At 39.5% G+C, this 23,769-nt stretch overlaps 1 protein-coding gene across 1 annotated transcript in view; it reads left to right on the forward strand.

Moving 5' to 3' along the window:
• Positions 1-23,769, forward strand: part of traf4a (tnf receptor-associated factor 4a) — a 34,447-nt gene that overhangs the window by 5,020 nt on the left and 5,658 nt on the right. Inside the window, exons 2-4 of the mRNA XM_026924738.3 lie at positions 16,876-16,927; positions 21,427-21,531; positions 21,933-22,094. Coding sequence (XP_026780539.1) covers positions 16,876-16,927; positions 21,427-21,531; positions 21,933-22,094 — 319 coding nt within the window. The remainder of the gene's footprint in view (positions 1-16,875; positions 16,928-21,426; positions 21,532-21,932; positions 22,095-23,769) is intronic.

Raw genomic sequence — 23,769 nt, forward strand, 5'->3', positions numbered from 1 at the left:
GGGAGAATTCAATCTCATCAGGCAAGAAACTGAACCTAGGGAGATGATGGACATGACAACACATCAACAACTCCAAACAGCCAAAATAACTCAACTCCTGACTTGATTCACATTGAAAATTTATGGAGGATTTTGAAGTTGCTGTTGCAGTTCCATTAAATGGATCCTTCTAACCTTGGGGAATTGAAAACGATTTGCCAAGAGGAATGGTCCAAAATTGATCACTGCAGAAAGATAATTACTTCTTACTCTAGAGCTCAGTTTTGCAGCATTTGACTGAATCTGAGCAGAAAGCTTAGCTCTATACGCGTCAGAATTCATCCTGCTACTTCTATCAGCAGTCACATCATCAATATACACCAGTGACCCAGTTCCATTGGCAGCCATACATGGCCACGCCATAACACTGCCTCCACCTAAAGAGTTTATATGCCTACCTCCTCCAGAGTGTTCTTGACTTGGCTACATGCTGTTTTTTTTTCTTTTGTTTGAGTTTTTTTTTTTTTTTTAACAAGGAAAGAATTCTGCATTCATCCACTTTAGTTGTTTTCCGTGGTCTTCCAGTACTTTTGGTGTTGCTGAGCTTGTCAGTGTGTTCCTTTCATCAGTTTCTTCTATCTCTCTGATAGGTCTGTTTTGTTTTTTCATGATGGCCTCCTTCATTTGCATCAACACCTCTTTGGACTGCATAGTGAGAGTTCCCATTAACAGTTGCAGTTGCAAATTCAACATTTGGAATCAACTCCAGACCTTTTATCTTCTTAATTTGTCATGAAATAACAAGGAAACAGGCCACACCTGGCCATTAAGCTGCTTATCAGTCAATTGTCCAATTACTTTTGAGCCTGTGAAAATGGAGGGACTCTGTAAAAAATGGCTGTAATACCTACACAGTTAATGCAATATTTTTGTTAAACCACTTGAATTAAATCTGAACGTCTACACATTTCAGATCCTTTGTGGTGGTGTACAGAGGCAAAGTTATGAAAATTGTGTCACTGTCCAAATACTGATGGATCTGACTGTATGTTAAATCAAAAACGAAAAGTGTGCAAATACTTAATACCCCTTACTGTATATCAGATGTCTGTTTTGTCACCAATCAAGGCAAAGCAACCAAGGGCCATGTTATCCAAGTGGATATCAAAACCAACAAGTCAAGCTAGGCACAGATTATTTATTCCATCTGCTCCTTTTTTCCTTCTTTTTAAAGAAATGATGACTTGTAGCAAGTGCACACAAAAGCAAGTATAGAGGAAGGATGAGTTTAATCGGGACAGAAAGGCATAATTGATGACAAGCAAACTGGAAAAGAAAGGTTTAATTTTCTCCTTTCCTTAAGAAGGGCCATCTGTAAGAACAGCATCACTCTCTATTAAACTCCATATGAATTGACCTCTGTCTGTTTAGACCTTTTCTACTGAGGGCAGTAAAATGGTCTCTTCCACTCAGATGGCTAGTGGCTCTGTTGAGGAATGAATAGGTTGTGGAAGTGCCCTTTTTGCCCTGGCTGAGCCAAATGAGTGGGGTTTGCCAGCTGGGATGTCTCATATCAGGAAATGTGTGACTGAGGCTGCTGAAAGGGTGACTGCATCCTGTCCTACTTCTTCCACTGCCACCACTTGGCCACCTGGCGTCGAGCGTTGCAGGAGTCTCTGAAAAGCCTGAATGGCTCTGTTTACATGTACAGCATTTTGTGAATGCTAGCATGTTCATAATGCAAGGTCTAGATGAATGGAGCACATTTTTGATAGACATCTTCAACCTTATATAAAATACTTAATGACAATGGGGTGGAAGAAAATCCTTAATGACAGCAGGGTGGGGTGTTTTATTCCTCTTATACCAGAGCAGTTTGGCAATACTAACAATTTTTTTATTTAATAATGAAAGGTACGGTGTGCTTTTTATCTGTTTACGTTTAATATTATGGAGCATCCATGAAACAAGATAGTTCCTGTTATCACTTGCATTATAAACAGTTGTTCCCTCACCAGCCTCTGTTTTTTTTTCTCTCTCTCTTGAAGTTAGTAAGACAAAATCACAGCTTGTCTTATGTGTGAGACTCCTGCCATAAATGTTAAATTAAATAGCATTACCTTACAGAAAGCCTGCACCATGTCATTTATATATTTTTGCTGTAGAAGTCCCTGTGAAACTTGTTACTATAGAAACAATAACGTATTTGTACCAGCGCATTAATATTAACCTGTTCTTTGATCTTGGCTAGAGGAGAAAGGTGGTCGTGCATTTGCTTTCGCTGCACCAAGGCTCTGGAACAATCTACTGGTAGACATCTCACATGCTTCTTTTGTGTCCAGTTTTAAACCAAAATCAAAACCTACTTTTATTCCATAGCCTTTGGGGTTAAATGTATATTTATATGTGTATGTATGTCTGCATATGTTATTGTCTAAAGCAGCTGAGAGCAGTAACTGTTGTAAAATACTTGTTTATCTATATAGCACTTTTGTACAGCACTTTGGTCAACGGACATTGTTTTGAATCTTCTTTTTGAATCAAATTTACTCACTTATTTACTGTGATTTGCAGCTGAACTACTGTCACAGCTATTGTCACGGAAAATTAAACAACACCTTCAGTACGAAAATCAGAATTAAGAATCTAACAGTGCAGTGATATAAGAATCAATTTCATAAGCAGAGTTAAACCCCTGTTTTATATAGCTTTTGATGCTGATTCAACATATAGATCTCAAGATGCCTTACAACCTTGAAGCATAAAAATATTTGAACAGGTCAGTCTGGTTCCAGTTCAGTTCACAGAGAAATACACCTGTAAAAGATCAGCTCTCTTGTCAAATAAATTTAAATAAATTCCATGTTGTTTTAAAATATAAGAATTTCTTGAAATTGATTTATGAATTTGTGGAATTTTGGCCTCTTTCTATGCAAAAGCCCAGTAGTGCTTAGAGTTTAAACCAGCTGTTTCACATCTGCTACAGTCCCAATCAATCATTACAATATCTCTGCAGAAACCTTCGCCTGGCCCTGCCTGCTTTATTGTCCAGAGCAAAGTGCACAAGAAAATGCAAAGAACATCCTGCGCATGTGCTTGTGTTTCCTCCAAAGACTCCCTTTGTTTGGATTTGAGAGGGTAGTGTCATTGGATAAGCACTTGAGTAAAGTAGTCATACGAGTAGAGGAAGGAAAGTGAAACTCCAGGTCCAGCTGTGAAAGTTGGACATTTGTTTCACACAGCTGCAAGCTAACGAGAGAGCCATGTGCAGTGTGAGAATGTTATTGCAAACATATTTCATTTGGAAGTTTTGAAAATTGTCCACAGTTTTCTAGGTCTGTAAGTGTTACCCGTCTTAAAGTGGTGCTGTTAATTACAAGCATATTATTCTTATAAATCAGACCGCGGTGAATTCTAGCCAAGCATAAGCCATTATCATTGTCGTCCTTTCATTAATGACCACCAGTTTTCACCCTCACAACTGCTGGGTTTTTGTATAAACAGCTGTTAAAGGGGTTTACAGATATGAAGCTCTTTGTGGAGATTTGGAACAGGCCCAGAGGTACAAACCTTCCTCCCTCTTACTGAGAGCAATACAAAGTGAGTTATTTGAGCTATGCGCTAAAGTACCCTTACTCTACATATTGAGCATGATGGGACCAGAATGTCTTTTAACCCAGCCCTCTCTCAGAGTGTTTAACAGTTGAACAGGGGTTTATTTCAGGTGTTTAACTGAACTGTGCATGTGCAGATTTGCATGTTGAACTATTGACAGACTTGTTAGGAAGATTATGTGTGCATTTAGTGCTAATTTCTCTGGCAAGTGCAGCATGTTCTTCACGTTTAGAGTGGTTTAGAATTGTACTTCTAACCATGAATTGCACATCTGTTTCATCACATTATTATTAATCCTTATGAGTGCATGCACTATAGTAGAAGAAGCACTCATCTATAAAAGGAAAGGATGCTCTAGGACTGTGCTCAGACATTCAACTCCAATCCGATTTGCTGGGACATCCTACTTAGGCAGGAGGACAATATCACAGACAAAAACTATCATGAATGCAGGTAAAGGGAGGTCAGTACTTGGAGCTAGAGCAACAATGATGCGATCTATTTCTTTTGTTTAAAAAGCAACTCAGTTTTTGTTGCTGCTGTCTGCATGAATACGTTCATAACAGTCAGTGGACATTGTTCTTAGTACAACAATCCACGGTCCAAGTCTCTGTGGTGATAGCTCCCTAACTTTCCCCTGCACTACTCAGCATGTGGTGTTATCAATCAGTACGCAAGCAAATGGAACCACAGTCTAAATGAAATATATCAGATTTGGTGCCTTATAATTTTTAGTGTGGGACAAAGCTGTGTTTTCCAGTTTGTGGGAAACCTGAATGGATTTGAGAACAGTTAGGGAGAAATGCGTAGCAGACAATTAGGCTTGATTATATTTATTATACAGCTTATCCTGCTGTACACTGCCAGTCAAACGTGGATGGATTTTTTAAAATGTTCTATTATATTTTACCCACTAAAAATAAAACTAGTAGATGCCTAAATCTTATTCATTGTCCATGCTCAGATTCTGTGTGAGTGAACTTGGTTGAAGAAGCAGTTATTGTGAGATAGTAAGTTTATGTAAGCATAGATTTGTCTTTTAGCTGATATTAAGCATTATCAGCAATATTAAGCTGATAGTTGATATTAAGTGATATTAATATGGTACATTTGCTAATAGAATGGCAGAATACTGTGCTTAAGGAACCCATGATTTTACATAGGTTCCTTAAACACAGTATTCTGCCATTCTATTAGCAAATGTACCATGATATACAGTATTTTGTGCACTGTGAAAATGTTCTGAAATGTCTTAAAATGGCTTGCTTAATATCAACATAACATTTACATTATGTAATGTGTACAAACCATAGAAAAATATCCAGGAGGAAAATTAGATATGTTACTGTCCAATCAGTAACCTGCTACAGTGGAGTTAATGAATAGTAACAATGGCAAAAATAGATTGTTAGGATGTGATTTATCAGAATATCTATATTATTTTATTATATCTCCCAGCCAGACAAGTAAGTAAAGTTTATTCATATGATCACTGGCAGTGCGTGGGATCAGGTGGTCTAGCAGAATTGTTCTCCTCTGTTTTGTCACACCTGCACAGAGCTGTTGCCCTCATTTCTCCCACAGTCCATCTGCACAGGTCAGGGCTCTGGCTCATGTGTGCTGTTCCAAGCTGATCTCCACGCCCACCTTCCCACACCCGTACCAGCCATTCTGCTCTAGTGGCATTTTCACTTTGCAGTTACCTTCCCATGTCATATTTTACATGCTAACAAACATCTTGACAGAAGGCAGTAGTGTGGGTTTGCACTGAAGAGGAAGGGAGGGGCTAGACTACGCTCTCCGAGTGATGAGTGATGTGAAAAGGCTTGTGTTGCATAGTTGAATGACAAGCATGACAGGAATCTATGTGCAGATTCAGGAAGAGGGAGCAGCTGGAGGAGCGCTGAGTGGGAACGGGTGCATCTGCAGCTCAGGGGGCACCTGTTCTGTGAAAGGTCCTCTTTTAGGCTGCAACAGGTGCTGGCAGAGGAGCTCAGTTAAAGCGTGCACTCATTCACCATTATTGCCAGCACGTCCGGCTAAGGTCAGCGCCTCCATTCCTGTTCCTCAGAGAAAAGAGCATCTGTGGTGGCTTCCTTCCCATCCAAGCACAACGGATCTATTCTGTTAAGCAAGGTGGGCCTGTTAGCAGCCCAGTCAAGCACAGCAGTGTGTATATGGCAATCGTCTGTCTCACTGCCAGCTTTCAGATTTGTCAAAATGACAGTCTGAGCGCCTGTCCTCAGGTGACACAGCCAGGCCATTGAGAGCAAAGAAGAAAATTACTTCCCCAAGTAAACTGTTCCAGCTAATTCATTAGCTGATGAATTTCCTGCTTTCCTGATTGAACACTTTGCAGCCAAAGAAAAACTTCAGAGTGGCATTTCATTATGTGATTTTCCAAAGCAAATCTGTGCACTATTTACAGGCACTCTTCTGAAAACTGTAATTGCCAAAATTGCCACAGCACTTTTTCACTGGACAACACGACTTGTTTCCCAATACCTTTGAAGATAGACGTACACTCCTATAGTTTTGGAGTCAAAATTTGCAAATCAATTTAAAAACAGGCACATAACTTATTTAATGTTATTTAATGCATCAGGCTTCTGCTTGTTTATCTCCCAGGATAAACTATATTCAACCATGAAACACAAAGGGTTTGCTGTAATGTCAGGAAGCAATCCAATACTTAGTCCGATCTTAGTAGCAACAGAGCTACATTTAACGCAAACTTTGTCATAGTATACCAATATATATATATGTCATAGTATACCAATATACCAAAAAAACCATTCTAGCCCGAGTCAATGGTGTTCACTCTTTCTAGCTCCACCTGTATGTCCCTGAGAAACCAAATTCAGCACTGATGATACTTCCTCTGTCAATAGGTTTAACAATATAATATGTGATTGTGGATGTGTTAATACACCGTGCCATACTGCACTGCATGGGCAAAACTTCTGTTAGAGAAGCATGTACATCTGAGTTTTGTCTATGGGATGATGACTTTTAGTTGGTACATATTGGTGGTTTTGAGCCATTGCTTGGTGGAAGGTGTTTTGCTCAGCACACCCTTCTGTGCAATTGTTACCTGTTTGGGTATCTCTGATGGAAAGGTGGGAGCTTTGTCATGATTTTTTCAGAGGTAGGTCTGTGCAAGCAGACAAACTTGTACACCCTTCTTTCTCTAACACAAAGGACCTCACCTTCCCTGGTTACCATGGCCACTAAAGCTGCGCTTGCAGCCATTCAGCGGCTGGGCTGAGTGTATTAACAGATAAATGATCAACGTGTCATTTTTCTTCTCTTCCTCTCTGGCTCCATGGCCTTGGCAGCTGAAGCAAGACTTGCATGTAGATTATTCAGCACTTGTCCACTTTCTGCTTTGAAGAAAGTAGTTTGATAAATTGAGAAACCAGTTTACTAGAGTAGGAAGCAGTAGCAAAGGAGGAAAGTTTTGGGGCGGGAGTTTCAGGATGGTGGAAATGACTCATAACAGATTATGTGCGTGGCAGTGTTCCTGTGCCATCCACCAGCACCCTGTGACTCAGCCCACCAGTTACTCAGCTGAAGATAACGAGCAAAATCGTTAACTTCCTCTGAAACGCTCTATACTTTTGAACAACTTTTAACTAACTGACTCACAGTAAAGTTTTTCAGTTCAAAAGTTCGGCAGTTCAAAAGCACGCTCACTTCGATCTGTGATTTGAATTTTCTTTTTTTCTAAACAGATGAGGAAATGCAAAACAATAATTTGACATGAAGGCAGCATTATAAGGGTGTGGTTGATTTTTTTTTTTTTTTTTTTTTTTTTTTTTTTCCCATAACTGCTCAAGTGCGATTAAGTAAAGCCTCCACCAAGCACCTGGATGAGCAGTTCTTCACAGCCGTTCTTTACAAAATGAGCCGCAGAGCCCTTATTTCACATTTGCAGTTATGTTGTGATTTTATATTACATTTCCAATTATCCTCTTCACGGTAACAGCACGGTTATTGCTGGTTGAAGTAAATGTCTGGATGTATTAAATCACCAACAGAAACACTGAGGATGCTGGGTTAGTGTTAAGGTTAAAACAGTTAGATGGCTTATTTGCCTATTGCAGCATTATACAAATCAGTCTAATATTGAGATAAAAATAAGCAAATTTATACCACAACATTCCTTGATGCAGTTTGTTATGCAGTTTTACGTTTTTTTTAAGGAGACGTTCATTTCGCATTTATGGATAGAGTCTCCAGTGTGAACACTTTCAGGTTTTCTGGCACAAGAATGTCTTCAGGGTGGACTGCTTTGTGGTCTCTTGGTAACGTGACAAGCTGCATGTTTGTCTTATTAATACAAGAGAAATCAGAAGAGCAGCTGGTGAGGGAATGACTGTTTATAGCTGTTATAACATAAGTAATTACAGGAACTAACTTGATTAGTGAATATTGCACAACATTAAACATGGCTATAAAGCATATGACATACGTGTCATTCTTTAATAAATAAAAAAATGGTTAGCCTCGGCGACTTACCGTGGTATAAAAAGAATAAAATGCTCCTGAACAAAGATCGATAGATAGATAGATAGATAGATAGATCACTTTATTGATCGCAGAGGGAAATTCACCTATTACCTATATTCATCAATAACATGCTGTTATTCATCATCCTTGATATGCTAATGGACCTCCACTTCATGCCGTTCTGGGAGTTAAACCAGTGACTTGTGGCTGTGTTAAAACAGTTTTATACTTTTTCATTTCATGCTTTTAGGGCGATGGCATTTCTTTCTTCTTTCAGTTCTCACAGTGCTTTAGAAAATAAAGCCCTCAGTGAACAGGTATTTAACATGAAAGCATGTGTTAGGACCTAGGAACAGTCTTTTATTCCAACTAGCACATGCTGGGTCATGCTGTAAAAAGGAAAAACACTGATTCACTGGATCCTTGCGAGAAAGAGCACAACACAACTATACCTTGTTTACCGGCTGAAATACAGAAGCAGTGTGTTCGTTTAAATAATTAAAAATAAAAAATATGTATGTAGTGGTAATTCCTACACTGTTCACCATACTTTTAATACTTGTTCCCCCCCCACCCCTAAATTTTTTTTTTTTTGAGGGACCGAAAGTTATGACAAGGTGTGTGTTATTCCCTTATTATTTGAGTTTATATTCTTTATTCAATTTCAAATCCAATATACTGTGGTAGACAGCAAAACTTACAAAAGCTTTGTCAACCAGATATTTATGGACCTGACTGTATGTGAAAAGCGTGCCAGAAACTCTGGTAATGGGTAAAGGGATTATCTGAATGCCCTCTTGCTCTCCGATGGCGCTCTCACTGAGAGTCGAGACATCAGTATTGTTTTACAAACTGCTGGAAGAGCTGGGGAAGCAGTGAGCAATATTACTCATTTTGAAAGTATGTACTTCACTGCATGGAATGAATTTACACAGAACATATTATCATACTCATATCAGAGATGTAGTGATGTTACTGCGCTGTGTTTAAATGTAATGCAATGCAGCTTTCCCAGTAACAGCTAAGTAGCTTTTGTTGCACTACACTACTTTTTTCTCTTTTCACATAACCAGTTCACTATTATATTTTAATCAAACAAATTGCAGTGGGAAATTATTTTATCCATCCATAATCAAATTGAATGCTTCTACTTAGTGTAGAATGTGTGTAGGTGCGTGCAATTGTCTAGAGAATAACAGCACTGCGCTAACTGCTACACATGGACTATCAAACATCCATGGCCATACTTATAGAATTTTATTTGCATGAAAAATTCCCACAGGTTTTTTTTTTTTTGTTACGTTTATGGCAGATGTAAATGTTTGCATATCAGAAATTCTGAACGTTTCAGGAAATGAAAGATCTCTGTTGATGTTGAATTATATAAGCAAAATGCATTTCAGTGACCTAAGACACCAGTTTACCATACCAGCATTTACCCTGTGCAAATATAACCCCAAATATAACCCCTTCTGGTCTCTTCAGTCCTGGAGAATTGTCCATAAACAGTGCTGTGTTTGAGATAAACAGGACATCCTGCTTCTGAATACCTAAACAGCACTTAGAAATGGCTTTAATAGCTGCAGTCTTATATTTAGGGCTCAAATCTTTCTGAAATCCCTTCTGAGACTCCCATGTGCTGCCTCTCAGTCTGAATTAGGCTCCTGAAGGCTGAGACTCCTTTTGTTGCTGTTTAAGAAGGGATCACTGACACCTTTGAAGTGCCATGTTCATATGGGCAGTCTTGTTTTCTGTAAGCTCTTCAGCCGTGTGCTGGCCTTCTCCGGGATCACTGATGCGCTGCTTGCCCTCACACCTTTAGCGCTTTTCTACAGAGGCCTCTCTACTAACCCTATTAAATGAGGAAAAAAATGATCCTGTCTAAACCAAATTATTTAACATTTCCCTACGTTTTCTTGTGTATGTGTGTTAGGTCACATGTGAAGGGGGTCGGTGGGGGGATAAAAGACATGGGTCAAAGGGAAGGAGTAAGGGAGAGAAGGTGGCCATGAAAGTAGAAGCTGTGAGGTTTCACGCTTGTCTTCACTTGGTGGGAGCATTTCACACCTACAAAGAGACTAGCATCTAAAGCATAAATGTCTCCTTAACTAAAAGCCTTTTCTACCTCCTATCTTCCCAAAGATTTACTGCATGAAAGGAATCCTGTTTTGTCCCAGGCTGTAATTCTGGTGTTGATGGTCAGCAGTAAGGCTGAACTGAGGTATTCAGCCATGCATGAAGTGCTCCAGCTCCATCAGGAAGATTGGTTCAGCAAATACAGCAGGAACTAATGAAATGAATGATGGAATTGATTTCTCTCCTTCTCCAATGCAGCACACTGCCATTGTTCCTGACCTAGAATAAGCTGAGTGTTTGAGGTGCATGCTTTCCGTTGAACCGTGATTTGAATATTCTTTTAGGCTTTTGCGCTAGGAAAAAGAAAATAACTGAACTGATCTAGGGCTGAGCAACATCACTATATAATATTTTGGGTGTGATAATTTATGTCAAAATAGACTTTTTCTTAGATATTGCAAGTATCATGAGATGTTTTTTCTATCTTTTTTTCTAAATAGCCATTACAAACTTGTAACTTTTTATTATTTATTTTATTTTTCCTTTTAATTTCTTATAGTTCTAAATTATTGATATATTGTGATACTTATCATATATTGTAGAAATGTTTTAAACTATTGCAACATGATATTTATTTCACATTGTCCACCCCTACTCTTTAGCTCAGACACACTTTTAGCCTTGCCCAGGTCGTAAAAGTTGAGTTGCAGTGCTCGAAGTGTTTTATTGCTGAAGGTGTTGCGTTATGGTCATCCAGTGCAATGTCAGCACTTGGGTCCATAATGCAAGATTGATATCACCTTCTTTAATGTTTCAGTGACTACTCCACTCAGTTCTGTGATACTGAAAAGTATTTTAATTTACAATTCAGGTTTAATGCATTAAACAGTGTTGAACAGTGTGGTTTTTTTACACTACCCAGTAGGATGATTATGGTATTGTATTGTCATGGGAGCACTGTCGGTGTGGTGTGTTTTCCAGGTGCATCACCACATCTGAGCCTTAACGATCTCAAAAACATTCTACATCACTAATGTTAAAGAAAACTGACATTTGAAGAAAAAGAAAAAGTTGATATTTTGCTAACCTTTTCGCATGGACGGGTGTGAATTAGATCACAGATGGTGATTACTCTCTCAAATGTCAGCACAGAGAGTGCTCAGAGAAGTGCAAGGAGCAGAGGGCTATGGCGTAAGCGTGAACCTGTGCGACCTGTGGTGTCACTTGTGTCAAAGCGAGTGATTGAGCTCCCTTTGAATTTCAAATGGCAAGTGCATTACGCGTCACAGTGTTTTGACAGAAACTTGCACTGAGAGTAATCAGCTTCTTCTTCTCTCACCAGAAGAATCGAAATGCTGTATCGCTTAAAATCTTTACTCATTATCAAGCTACAACCCCATTTTCTGCAGCCAAAATCTCATGTGTGGTAAGTGCTGCCAAAAGAGTATAAAATACATGTTGCTTATGTGTTGCTACCATTTAGATGTCTGATGTCGGGTCAGTTTCCAATGCAGGTACATGGTTTAATATTATTTCCTGGCTGATAGTTTCCATCTGCCCTTTTATTTCCTGTTCCTTTTCTTTTTAATAGCAGTACTTAGATGGAAATTGCAGTAATTGCCAGATTTGAGCTTAACACAATGACCAGAGGAAGTATTAAATCCTAGTATTTACCATTTGAAAGACTAGAAACCTGAATGAGAAACCACAACTTCCTGGAGAACCACAAGTTCTTGTTTTGAATTCCCACTGTTTCTGGTCCTCAGTACCAGTACCGAAACTACTCTGGAGCAGACATTAAAAAGGTTCCTGGAAACTATGGCACAGGAACTAAAAGCAGTTGAAGTTTCTTTGGTGGAAACACACCTAAACTTTTTGCCTTCCTAAAAAAAGTCTTGGGTTCCTAAAATAGTTTTAAGACAGCAGTACTTGCCGTACTGAGAGGCCTCAGACCCCAAGTCAAATAGAGTCAATGACAGATACTACACATACGGAAAAATACTTCTAATTATCTGTGCCTCAAAATGTAATGTGGCAATTACCACAAATGTCAAATGAGTGGACGCTATACAGGCTAAAAGCAAGATTTATGTTGTCTAAGCATGTGTTCACATGGTACTAAAGGACAAAGTGACAGGCAGTTCTTGACGCAGAGTTGCGGTTACAGCAACAAACAACATTTACATTGAGATTTCTTTAATGGTAATGCCAGTTATTTATGAAACTGTGAAGAGTTAACTCCAGATGATTGTCTGTAGTGAATTTCTTGGACCAATCTAACAGTGAGTTGGCCCGCTAATTTATACTGTCCCAAATCAGTTCCTGGGCTTGCATGTAATTTGTCAGTTTTTATTGGAAAAATATTTTTATCACAACATTCAAAACATTTTAAACAAAAATAACATACAACAGGCAGTGTACATTCAGACTTGTAGCATTTTTTATTGGAACTGGACAGCGAACGCCCACAAGAGACAAACATGGAGCGACATCAGCGACTTGTCACTTGCTAGTGTGAACACATGGTACAAACACATGTTTCTGCTGACACACGCTTCCTTTTAAATCAGGAGTTAAAAATCTCCACTCTTGCTATTGTCACTACAGATAGAAGTGTGAGATGATGTAATATGCCCAATACTGAGAGCTTTTCAGTCTTTTCAGTCTGCTTCAGGTTCGACAGACACACACACACATACACAAAACTACTGAAAACTAGAGATTCCATCTTTCCCATGTCAATAACACCTCACTAGAGTCTCAGTTAAATACCATGAAGTGTCTGTGTACATCCAGGGTAAACAATTTTGGGAGTACCGGTGTTTATAATTAACAGCCAATTTAAAACAAAAAAAGGTCATATTTAATATTTTATTTAACAACAAGAAGGTGAAGGATCATATCTCTCTCATTAATACACACATGCACTTACATGTACAGAATACTGCTGTGTTTGAGGTATTAAGAGATCTCCAGCAGAATTGTAACCTTTCTCTTTCATGAAACTGACAGAGACATATACTCAGATACAGTGTCCAGATAGGCTGAAACAGGATAAACAGTGGCTATTTAAGGTTTTGTTTGTATGTGAAATATAACCTGCAGATTCCAAAAAGATGATGGTATGATCATTAAACCACTTGGCAAATACACGCATAATAAATGCACACTATAGTGCAGTTCAGGAAGAACTGGCATTTTGGATGAGTCAGTGTCCTTAATTAACTCACGATCCACTTCCTTGAATTACTCCGTTTGCATTGTAATTAGCCAGAATGTGTCAGCAAAAGAGCAAACAGAATTGAAGAACTCAGTAAGAATTTACTTTACCATTTGCCAAGGCTTTCTTTTATTGAGAATGCTTTGTCATGATTGGCCACTTCTCTGTTAGCCCATCTGTCAAAAGCAGTGTAATGAGTCTTTGTGCAGTGTTGTGATGGCTGTCCACATCTATAGCAGCAGCGAAATGGAGGATTCTCTAATGTCCGCTTCAGGGCACAGCAGAGAATTTCAGGCACCACAATAAGAGAGACCACAACGGGGTGGGAGGATTAAACGCAGATATTTAAAAACTATGTCCACAGCACAGGTGCCCTTAAAGACGCTACACTTTTGCTACTTTGGCTGCCCACAAACCTCACTTGTGTTTGTTCTGATCCGTATGCCTGTTGTTTGAATAAAATACTCTTAGGTGTTAGTGTTGCAGCCATCTGCAGTAATTTTTCATCATTCATTAAGAAGGGTTGGGTGCTGGGAGAGAGACGTTACCCTGCAGGTGTCCTCCTCTGTCCTGTCCCTTTGCGGGTCCCTGATGCATCAGAGCAGCTGTCATGTCTGCCTGTGTATTAGAGGAGACCAGCATGACATCTGAATATTTAATGTAGCCACAGTAGTCACATAGGTTCGCCCCCTGAAAAAAGATCCATTTAACTTACTCATTACTTATTTCAGTTCTGAGTAACTGCTTAAAGAGCGTTAAAATATTCTTGTCTTTTTCTGGTGTACCACACTCTTCTAAAAACTTGATTTTGTCACTCCAGATGTAAGCATCTGCAGGTTTAGCTGAAGCACAGGGATGTACAAATCATAAATCCATTAGCTAGCCCATTGACTAGTAAAAGCTCCAGTGTGCTTACCCAGTCCCATGTTTTGGTTAATTGCATAGGCTAAAAAGTGGCAGCTAACATAATATAGTAAAGTATGGTGAGCTAGTATATAAATTACTGTGTAAAAAAAAAAAAAAAAGAAGTACAGTTCTGAGGTTGTGTTTGTGTCCTTGGCAAAAAATGAGCAAGTCGTTGGCCACCATTTGGCTATGAGCGGCGTGTTTCTCTTCTCATCGCACGTAAAAGATATTATTGGCATCTGGTAAGCGTCAGTATTTTTTTCTCTATGTGGTTAACTGTAAGGTGAATGTGTCTTGTAGCGGGAGAGTTATATATGATGAACTTGTTTTGCTTGGGTTTGTTAGTGTTTCCAAATTCCAGATTAATGTTTCTGGCTGTATGTGATCAATACAAGCTAATTAATCCATCAATTTATGTAGTGCAGCAGATGGTGGGATTCAGATCGAGTCGTACATGCTATACTTACAGCAGTGAGGAGCACTGCGGCACTGTGAAGCTAATTTTATTAAACATACAATCAAATAAAATCTTTTGCTTTGCAGATCAATAGCAAGTGATTGTTGAAAAAGAGAGAAAGACGAAAGAAAAAACAAAGAAAACCACTGGTGAGCCTGCTTGTTCACCAGGCAACTGTGAATTAAAAAACTAATAATCCAGACATGTAATCTTCTTGTCCCAGGCACCCAGGCTACTAATTTGTCTACTCTTTGAGTAGTAGATGCTCACCAAGGATCTCTTGTGTAAGACTTACACAGTATCTATACTTTGCATCCTACAAGGGGTTTCTAACCTTTTAGAATCACACAGCTCGTCATGGGCATGGTAAGGGGCTGTTGTTCATTTTTGTCCTTTTTGTCCTAATCTTAATGCAAGTCACAAAGCAGCGACAAGACAACCTCCTTGTGATTATTTTTGTGTTGGCTCTAAGCTGTTGGGACACTCATTTTTCTACATCGTCGGCTCTCTTCCTGTATGGGTGCACATCAGCAGGGGCCTTGGCCCCAGCTGTAAATTACGCCTAACCTCAACAAGACCTGCCTGAACAGGCGAGTCCAGTGAACCAGTAATAAACTGCTTTATTCAGCAGCACATCCATTAAGTGAGCTAAACCACTGATTGGTCATTTTGTAGACCCCACTGTGGGTATTAATTGTTCACCCAGTGCCCTTGTGACACAGTGACCTTAATGGAGCAGGATGACAGCATGCAGTAAGCTTTCACCAGCAGGCCAATGAAGCTGGAGGCTTGTTGTGTGTCTGTGTTAGCCCTCATCAGGTGACATTTCAGTTGCAGCAGATTAAGGACACTTGAGACTCAATGGGAGCATTGTAGGCTTCTTCGTGCTCGTTAGATCTCAAGCTGCTGATTCCATTGTTTTTTGTCTATTTATGGCATTAAAGGGTGGCAAGGATGTCAGAAAATTCCATTCATTAGACACAGACAGTTCATAGACAGCACCTCCTTGTGAAGACTCGTGAGCCTGAAACATGTAGCCTCCAGCCCATTAGAATCTCATTTACTCCCTGCACTGAAAAGCTTAGTTCATTGTCACTCTTTCCCCTTTCAGACGTACTCACAATGTAGTGATTGTCTCTTTTCATCATAGTTAAATATTGTTGCTGCTTCATGCTTTGCCCAGCTCTTGCTGGCAGTTTCTGCCTGCTATTCATGCTTTGGGAAATGTAAGTGTCAGATATTAGTCACTTGAAAAAGTTTTAAACATTATAAATCAATTCCACAGAGAGGCAGTTAGGATTTGACAGGACTGAACAGGTTTTTGACATGCTGCACGCACGCACACACACATACACACACCTCTACCACTACTTAAATCTGCTATCACGTCCAGTATTTGCCATCGTGCATATTTCCGTGCCCTGAACAGGCTACACTGCAAGAGGATCCTCACTAATGAGCTGTTCCACACATCTAAGCTGACCTTAAATCTCACACACACCTCTCTCTCTCTCTCTCTCTCACTGTCAAAAAAGAGCTTCAGCAAGAAAACATTCACTTTCCAGTCCAGCCTGACCCTCCCCATGTAATGATTTCCCTATGGAGGAAAGGCGCAAAGCACACACTCCAGCTTGCAACACATAGCAGCAGGACTGAGATGCCTTGCAGTATTTTTCAGATACAACACTATTTCTGTTTGGGAAAAAAGGAATAAGAGCCATAGTAAGTGAGAGTGGAGCCTCTGATAAGTTATAAATACATATAATATTAAATTATAGATAAGTATAATATTAAATTATAGCAGTCAACTATTGAAGTCAACTGTTTAGAGAATATAATCTACATGTGTTTGTGTAGTTGCCTGAATGGTCATGAGTGAGGCATGCTGGGAATAGGGCCATTTGTTTCATTACACAGCTCATTAAATTACTCAGCCTTCATGTTGATTTGACAAACCTTCATACAGATTTGTGTTTTAAAACAAACAATAAATACATTTTAGCCCAGTCTTTTTGTAGAGTGATGATGTAGTTGTCTGTGCACAAATGATACATGTGCTGCCACACAGTCAGGAAGACATTAATGTGTGCATTTCTTCTTCTGTTTGTAGTGAGGGGGTGTTCAAGTGCCCAGAGGACCAGCTCCCCCTGGACTATGCCAAGGTAAACCATTAAACCCTTCCCCACTCTGCACTACACTTTCATGCCATTCTGAAGCACTAGCTTGTGCTCTCTTAGGATGAACGAAAAGCCAACTAGGACCACATTGTGGCCCCTTCCTCCGATCCAGTCAGATTATGACCCAAGGTAAGAGAGGGAACACTACAGGCTTGTAGACACAGCAAACGCAGGCTGTATTTTGTCATTTCAGGAAGTGACAGTCTCAGAGACAGTCTGCAAATGTCTGCAAATGATACTAACCCACAAGTTAACCTGGGAATATCAGATGTGGAAGTAGGAGGGCAGATGTAGGATGTGGAGATGTTTAGAGAGAGAATACAGGATGAATCATCTCAGTTATTCTCCAGTCTGATTTGCCTCTGCTAAAACAAAGCTCGCTGTCTCCCGGATGGCACGGCAAATGTCACTGCGTGGCACTCGAGATGAATAAGTCTGAATTTCGAGGATGATTTAAAGCTAGCTCTTTGTTTGTTCAACGTGGTCGTGATGTCAAGACAAGAACATTAATGAGCTCTAGATATGGTTGTGCAGATGATTGTGGTAAGAGGAAAAAAGAAAAAAGAAAAAAAAGCACATGCTATTTCTGGGAGATTTATCTAAAGACTTTCCTCACAGTAGGTTTCCCAAAAGTAATACTTTCTCCAATCTATTTATGGGAGAAAATTACAACCTGCGTTTCTGGATCATCTTGCACTACACCCCGATGTCTTTAATTAGAGTTTTGGCTTGTTTCATAGCCCTTCATTTTAAGCATTTAATCGGACCGGACCATTGTGGACAACAAATGGCCCTTAAAATTTAAAATGCAAGTTATTCTTTTGTTACTTTATTTCACCATTTAATATAACAAATCAAGAAACCAATATTCAGAATTGATGTCACAATGTCAGACACGTTCTCAGTTAAAGCCTTATGCAGCGTTCGAGGTGAAGTTGCAACTCATAATCCCCCGCCTCCAGCCAGTAAAAGCCACCGAAAACGCCCCCTCAACTTGGAATTTCAACTCATCAACTTGGAATAGTCTTCTCAACTACCAGTTCCTTCCCCAAGACGTAAAATCAACATGGGAGCCCACACTGTGAACAGTGTAAAGTCTCCCATCTCTACTTTTAAATTAGTTTATAGCAGATTGCTTGCTGGGATTGGCATCTACTCTGTGTAATGTTAAGTTGTGGGGTTGGGGGTTTGAGCTGATTGGATGGAGCATTTCCTCATCCTTCTTCATGCTTAAAAATAGACAAGAAGAGAATGCAGTGAGCATAGCAAAAACACCAAGTCATGCACACACACACACACACACACACACAGTCTTGACCTCGGTCTTGATAGTACACTCTAAAACAATATTCAGTTTAGGAATGCTGTAAATGTGCATATTTGACTAGCTGATATCTTGTCTGAAGGATGTTTCAGTCTCAAGTAAGCCCTCTTAAGCTCTGCATAATTAAGCAGGCTTAAGATCACCCAAAACCAGTCTAACATGCTTCTTAGTGATATATGGACTCAACACAGTCCTTTAAATAACTGGCCTGTTAAATAAATAACTATAACCTTTTATGGCACCAAAGACCTCATCACCACAAAAAAAAATTTAATGAATTATGCACAAGTGGAACTTTGCTTGCAGCACAGTGTTGTATCTATGACAGTTATAATAGTGTTTTAAAAGTGAATATTATTTATATGTAAGTTTGCCATAATAAATAATAGAACGAAACACAAAGTTAATAGATAGGCCTTTGTAATCATCGAAACATTGCATTGTACAAGGTTATTACAAGGTTAGCACAAGGTTATGTACAATGTACGTATGTATGTATGTTAATCATCCCTGTGCCAAAGAAATCATCTGTGTCCTGCCTAAATGTCTACCAGCCTGTTACACTCACACCTATCATTATGAAGTGCTTCGAACTGCTAGTCATGAAACATACAGAGCAGTGTTCCCACCACACTGGATCCATTTCAGTACACCTACTGTCCCAACCGCTCAACAGAGGATGCCATATCTGCTACTGTCCACCTTTCTCTGACCCATCTGGACAAAAAGGACAACTATGTAAGGATACTGTTCATAGACTTCAGTTCAGCATTCAACACAGTCATCCCACAACAACTGATAACGAAGCTGATCCTGCTGGGTCTGACCACCTCCCTCTGCTGGATCCTGGACTTTCTGACAGTCCGTCAGGATCGGCAACTTCACCTCCAGCACCACCACGCTGAACACCACTGCTCCCCAGGGCTGTGTGCTCAGTCCACTGCTGTCCACACTGCTGACTCATGACTGTGCTGCAAAGTTCAGTTCTAATCACATCATCAAGTTTGCTGATGACACTACAGTCATGGGCCTCATCAGCAACAATGATGAGTCAGCATACAGAGAGGAGGTGAACCAGCTCGTAGAATGGTGTAGAGACAACAATCTATCTCTAAATGTTGATAAGACTAAAGAGATGATTGTCAACTTCAGGAGGAGTGGACCACTCACCACTGCAAATGGAACAACTGTGGAGAGAGTCAAAAGCTCCAGGTTTCTTGGTGTTGATATGACGGAGGACCTTTCCTGGACTCTCAACACCACCTGCGTAGCCAAGAAGGCCCAGCAGCGCCTCCACGTCCTGAGGAGGCTGAAGAGAGCCAAACTCCTCCCTCCTATCCTCACCTCCTTCTACAGAGGGATGATAGAGAGCGTTCTGACCAGCTGTCTCACCGTGTGGTACAGGAACTGCACAGTCTCCTCCCACGAGACCCTACAGCAGTCAGATTACTCAACACCCTGCTGCCTCCCAGAGCTCACCTGGGCTAGTCAAACACCTAACCCAGTATGACTCAGTACCACTGCACACCGCACTTTACAAAGCTGCATCAGACACTTTTATATTGTGGAACTCATTTTTGCTGCTACACTTGTGCTGCTACATCACACAATAGTTTACAGTTTACAGTCCATGTTCTGTATATTTATTGTCCTGTTCTGTTTATTTATTGTCTTGCACTCGTCTGATACTGTTTTGTATTTGCACTTTGTGGTCTTGCATACTCTTCTGTGTTTCACCATGGTCCTGAAGAAATGACATTTTGTTCCAGTATATACAAGCTATATAGAGGAATGACAATAAAAACTCAGACTTGACTTGTTATTTTGCAGTCTACCCACACAGGTCTTCCTTTTTTGTGACATCTTCAGTGGACTGGTCTTAGCTTACTGATCGTTGTAGCTTATTTAGAAGGGCATAACATGTTATGTAGTGAATATTCAATTCAATGCAGTTTTATTTGTATAGCGCTTTTAACAATGGACATTGTCACAAAGCAGCTTTACAGAAATAAATACATTCAGATTAAATTAAATCAAAATAAATTGTAAATGTGTGAATTTATCAATCATACCACAGCACTGTTCTTGATTCTCAATTCTTATTGGGTGAAAGTCAAAAGTGTTGATTCATTTTCTGTAACAGCACAGCAACAACTAGCTTCCAGTTTTTCAGGATGGAGGGCTTTGTATTTTCCATTTTTTCTCTTAATAACTTTGAGAGAATAAGAAGATTTTGAGAGAGTAAGGCTGGTGAGGAAATTTAGTGATAACATGAACGAACTTGTTTCCCTGATGTTCCACAACATTAAATGGAACTAAAAACTGATTTTGTTTAATTACTTAAAAAAAGGGTTATTGTTAGCAAGTTGTTGTGGTATAAGAGAAATAAAACACTTTGGGATGTGCTGTTATATATAACAATCAGCTTCAGGGTGGTAATACATCACACCACTCTGTTGTGCTTTATTCCTTACAAAATACATAATAGCACTGTTATAATGTCATATTATGTAACTGTTTATGTAACTGTTTTTGGCAAAAAAAAAAAAAGAAAAAAAAATGAAAGAAGTAGCATTATTCAGCCTGTAGCTAAAACATGATGTTCTTACACTACTGTGAGTCGCCCTGGAAAGCCTAAAATAATATCTTTAAAAAAATTTAAAGCCACAGCTGTTGGGTCAGATCTGACATGAGGTTGTCACACTTACATGTATATGAGGTCACAAATTTAAAGACTTGAACCCTATTGAATACATGTTAGGCAGTGAAACTGCAGTGCTGTTTAGAATCTAGTATATAAAATACCATCCCCATATGTTTAATCTCAAAATAACCATGTGCATATTTATTATATAGATATAAATGGAATGTTTTTGCAAAGGGTGCCAATAATTCTGGAGTTTACTATCAGATACAAAAACAAAATATGATTTAAAAAAAAAAAACAACTAGGCAGCTGTTGGAAATAGAAGTAGTTGATCACTCTTCCCTCAAATCTCTAATTCATTTATTCCTTCTGTATACGCTGTATATGCAAACACACATGCCTTTTGCTGTATAATTCACTTTTCATGTTGTTCTCGCGCATGTAAGTAGTAGTGTACATGTGCAGAGCTCTAATCTTTCTCTCTGTTTCATTTACTCTGGTTGTGTTCTGCAGATCTACCCTGACCCCGAGCTGGAGCAGCAGATCCTGGCTCTAGCTATCCGCTGCATCCACAGTGAGGAAGGCTGCCGCTGGACCGGCCAAATGAAGCAGCTGCAGGTCAGTTTACATCATCACTCTTGTGTATTCCTCTTTTGTTTTTTTTCCTTCTTTTCTTCCTTTTTCCTGGGATTTGATCTATGCTGCTATCTATGAATTTTTGCCCACTACCAAGAACTGTGTTGATTCAGTTCACTTTATATTTATAAAAACCTAATACAATTGCGGCAATATTGTAATAGTTCTTCCATTAATGTATTCTTGAATAATATTATTTATGTTGACCTCTTCTGTCTGTTTCTGCTCCTGTTCTTCCTTGACCTCTACTTGTCTCTCAGTTGCATTTGCAACTGTAATAGTGCTCCATTTGACAGTAACTATGAGCACCAGTGTTTTATGAGACTGAAGTAGATCAAATGTAATGTGTATTGAACCTGCCTATGCTTTGCTTCCTCCCACAGAGCCATTTTTCTACCTGTGCATTCAATGTGATCCCATGCCCTAACCGCTGCAACGTCAAGCTGACACGTCGCGACCTGCCCGAGCACCTGCAGCACGACTGCCCCAAGCGCAAGGTCAAGTGTGAGTTCTGCGGCAGCGAGTTCACCGGCGAGGCCTTCGAGGTACTCACTTTAGAACAGTTAAGAAAAAGTGATTGCTGTTGTCTTGGCTTTGGGAAATGTGCAGTGGTAGTGCTTACCTTTTGGGTCAAGACAGGCAATTTGGCTTACTAATCACTCGGCCTTTTAATCCACTAAGCCTTTTTCTCAGGATGCCTTTACATCTGCCTTACCTTGTTTAGTGTGGACTGATGAAAATTGTTCTTTGTTTTGGTCCGTTTTGACACCTTTCTTCACACTCCACCAGTACTCTGGTGCTCACAGAAAAACTAAACCAACTGGTCTGAAAAACACTGGGGGTCTTGGTACTCATCCAGGTGGTTACACAGTTTTACAATGGTCCACAACAAAACGACATGAAAGGGCACCTGTATCACTGTGGTAAAGCTTGCTTTTCAACCATCTTTTCATCTTTTCAACTATAATGACAAACAGAGCATGGAATCTGTTGCTACCTATGAGCAAAGAGAATGAGAAATATGACAGCATATGACTCATTGTGTTAAGACCTCTTCTCACCACAGAACAAAATTGTTTATTTCTAGAGCACATTAATGCGTGTGCAATTTGCTGAAATACACTTTAATGGATATTTTATCATACCAGTGATCAAAAATATAACTCTAAAATAGCTCCATGTTGAAAATTACTGTTGACCTTAAATTATGGGTACTTGCTTTAACAACTAAAGTATTCTGTCTTCTCAATATACATCTGCATGAACTGCAGAGGAAAACAACCCTCAGTGTGACCAGCACAACACATAAGCACTTCATGTGTCTCAGAGGAAGCATGTGCTAGCCTTCGCCCTTCCCATGTGATAAGGGAAAGGTAGCTAGTAGGTGGGAATTCACAAATGGGGTGTAAGGATACACTCCAGTCACGATTTGATTTGATTTACAATACTGGCTTCTCAATTTGTTTCGATTCAAAGTATATTTTGAACAAAATTTTAATGAAGAAAAATGATGACTGATGTCTGTATAAAACAAAATAAATTAAAAATTGCTATGAACAGATGTTTGATATTATAAACAAAATGTACTACAGGTTCACCATATTTTAAAAATAAGTAAATAAATATATAAGTTGACGCAAAAATTTGATTGAATAAAAAGTCTCTGACCTGGGGAAAATGAATGATTGAAACATAATGAGCTCCGTAGCAGTGTCTGAGGTGTCATTTTAAATAGAGCTCCAAAGTCGGCTAAAATGCCCTGTGACCTCGTTGTCAGGCACTGTAGATTGCAGAGGCATGGGGCTGGTGTCTTTTGGAAGCTACTGAAGAGCTCTTTTTTAACGGTTTTAACATAGTTGTGTAACCATATAACCTATAATGCGTGTCAGTCATTGTGATCCGGAGCTATCGGGGTATCAGTCACTTCACAAGTGCAGATGATTCCCGGTAATGGTGCAGGCTCTCTATGAAAGAATGCTATCAAGTGACCAGCGTGCTCTCTATGTATTTTAACTCTATGGGTTCAAACAGCACAATTGCATTTGATGCATAATTAATAGAATGCTGATTTCCATGATGTGAATTGCACATTTCCACGATGCATGTCGTCACATTTTTGCATCACGATGCATGGTTACACTCCTATTTTCAGGTGCTTTTATATTAATCAAAGTTTCAATGTAAACAGGCTGGAGGGCAAGTTCAGGAAAAACCTTCACT

Source organism: Pangasianodon hypophthalmus, chromosome 14 (genome assembly GCF_027358585.1).
Source record: "Pangasianodon hypophthalmus isolate fPanHyp1 chromosome 14, fPanHyp1.pri, whole genome shotgun sequence".
Taxonomy (NCBI): domain Eukaryota; kingdom Metazoa; phylum Chordata; class Actinopteri; order Siluriformes; family Pangasiidae; genus Pangasianodon; species Pangasianodon hypophthalmus.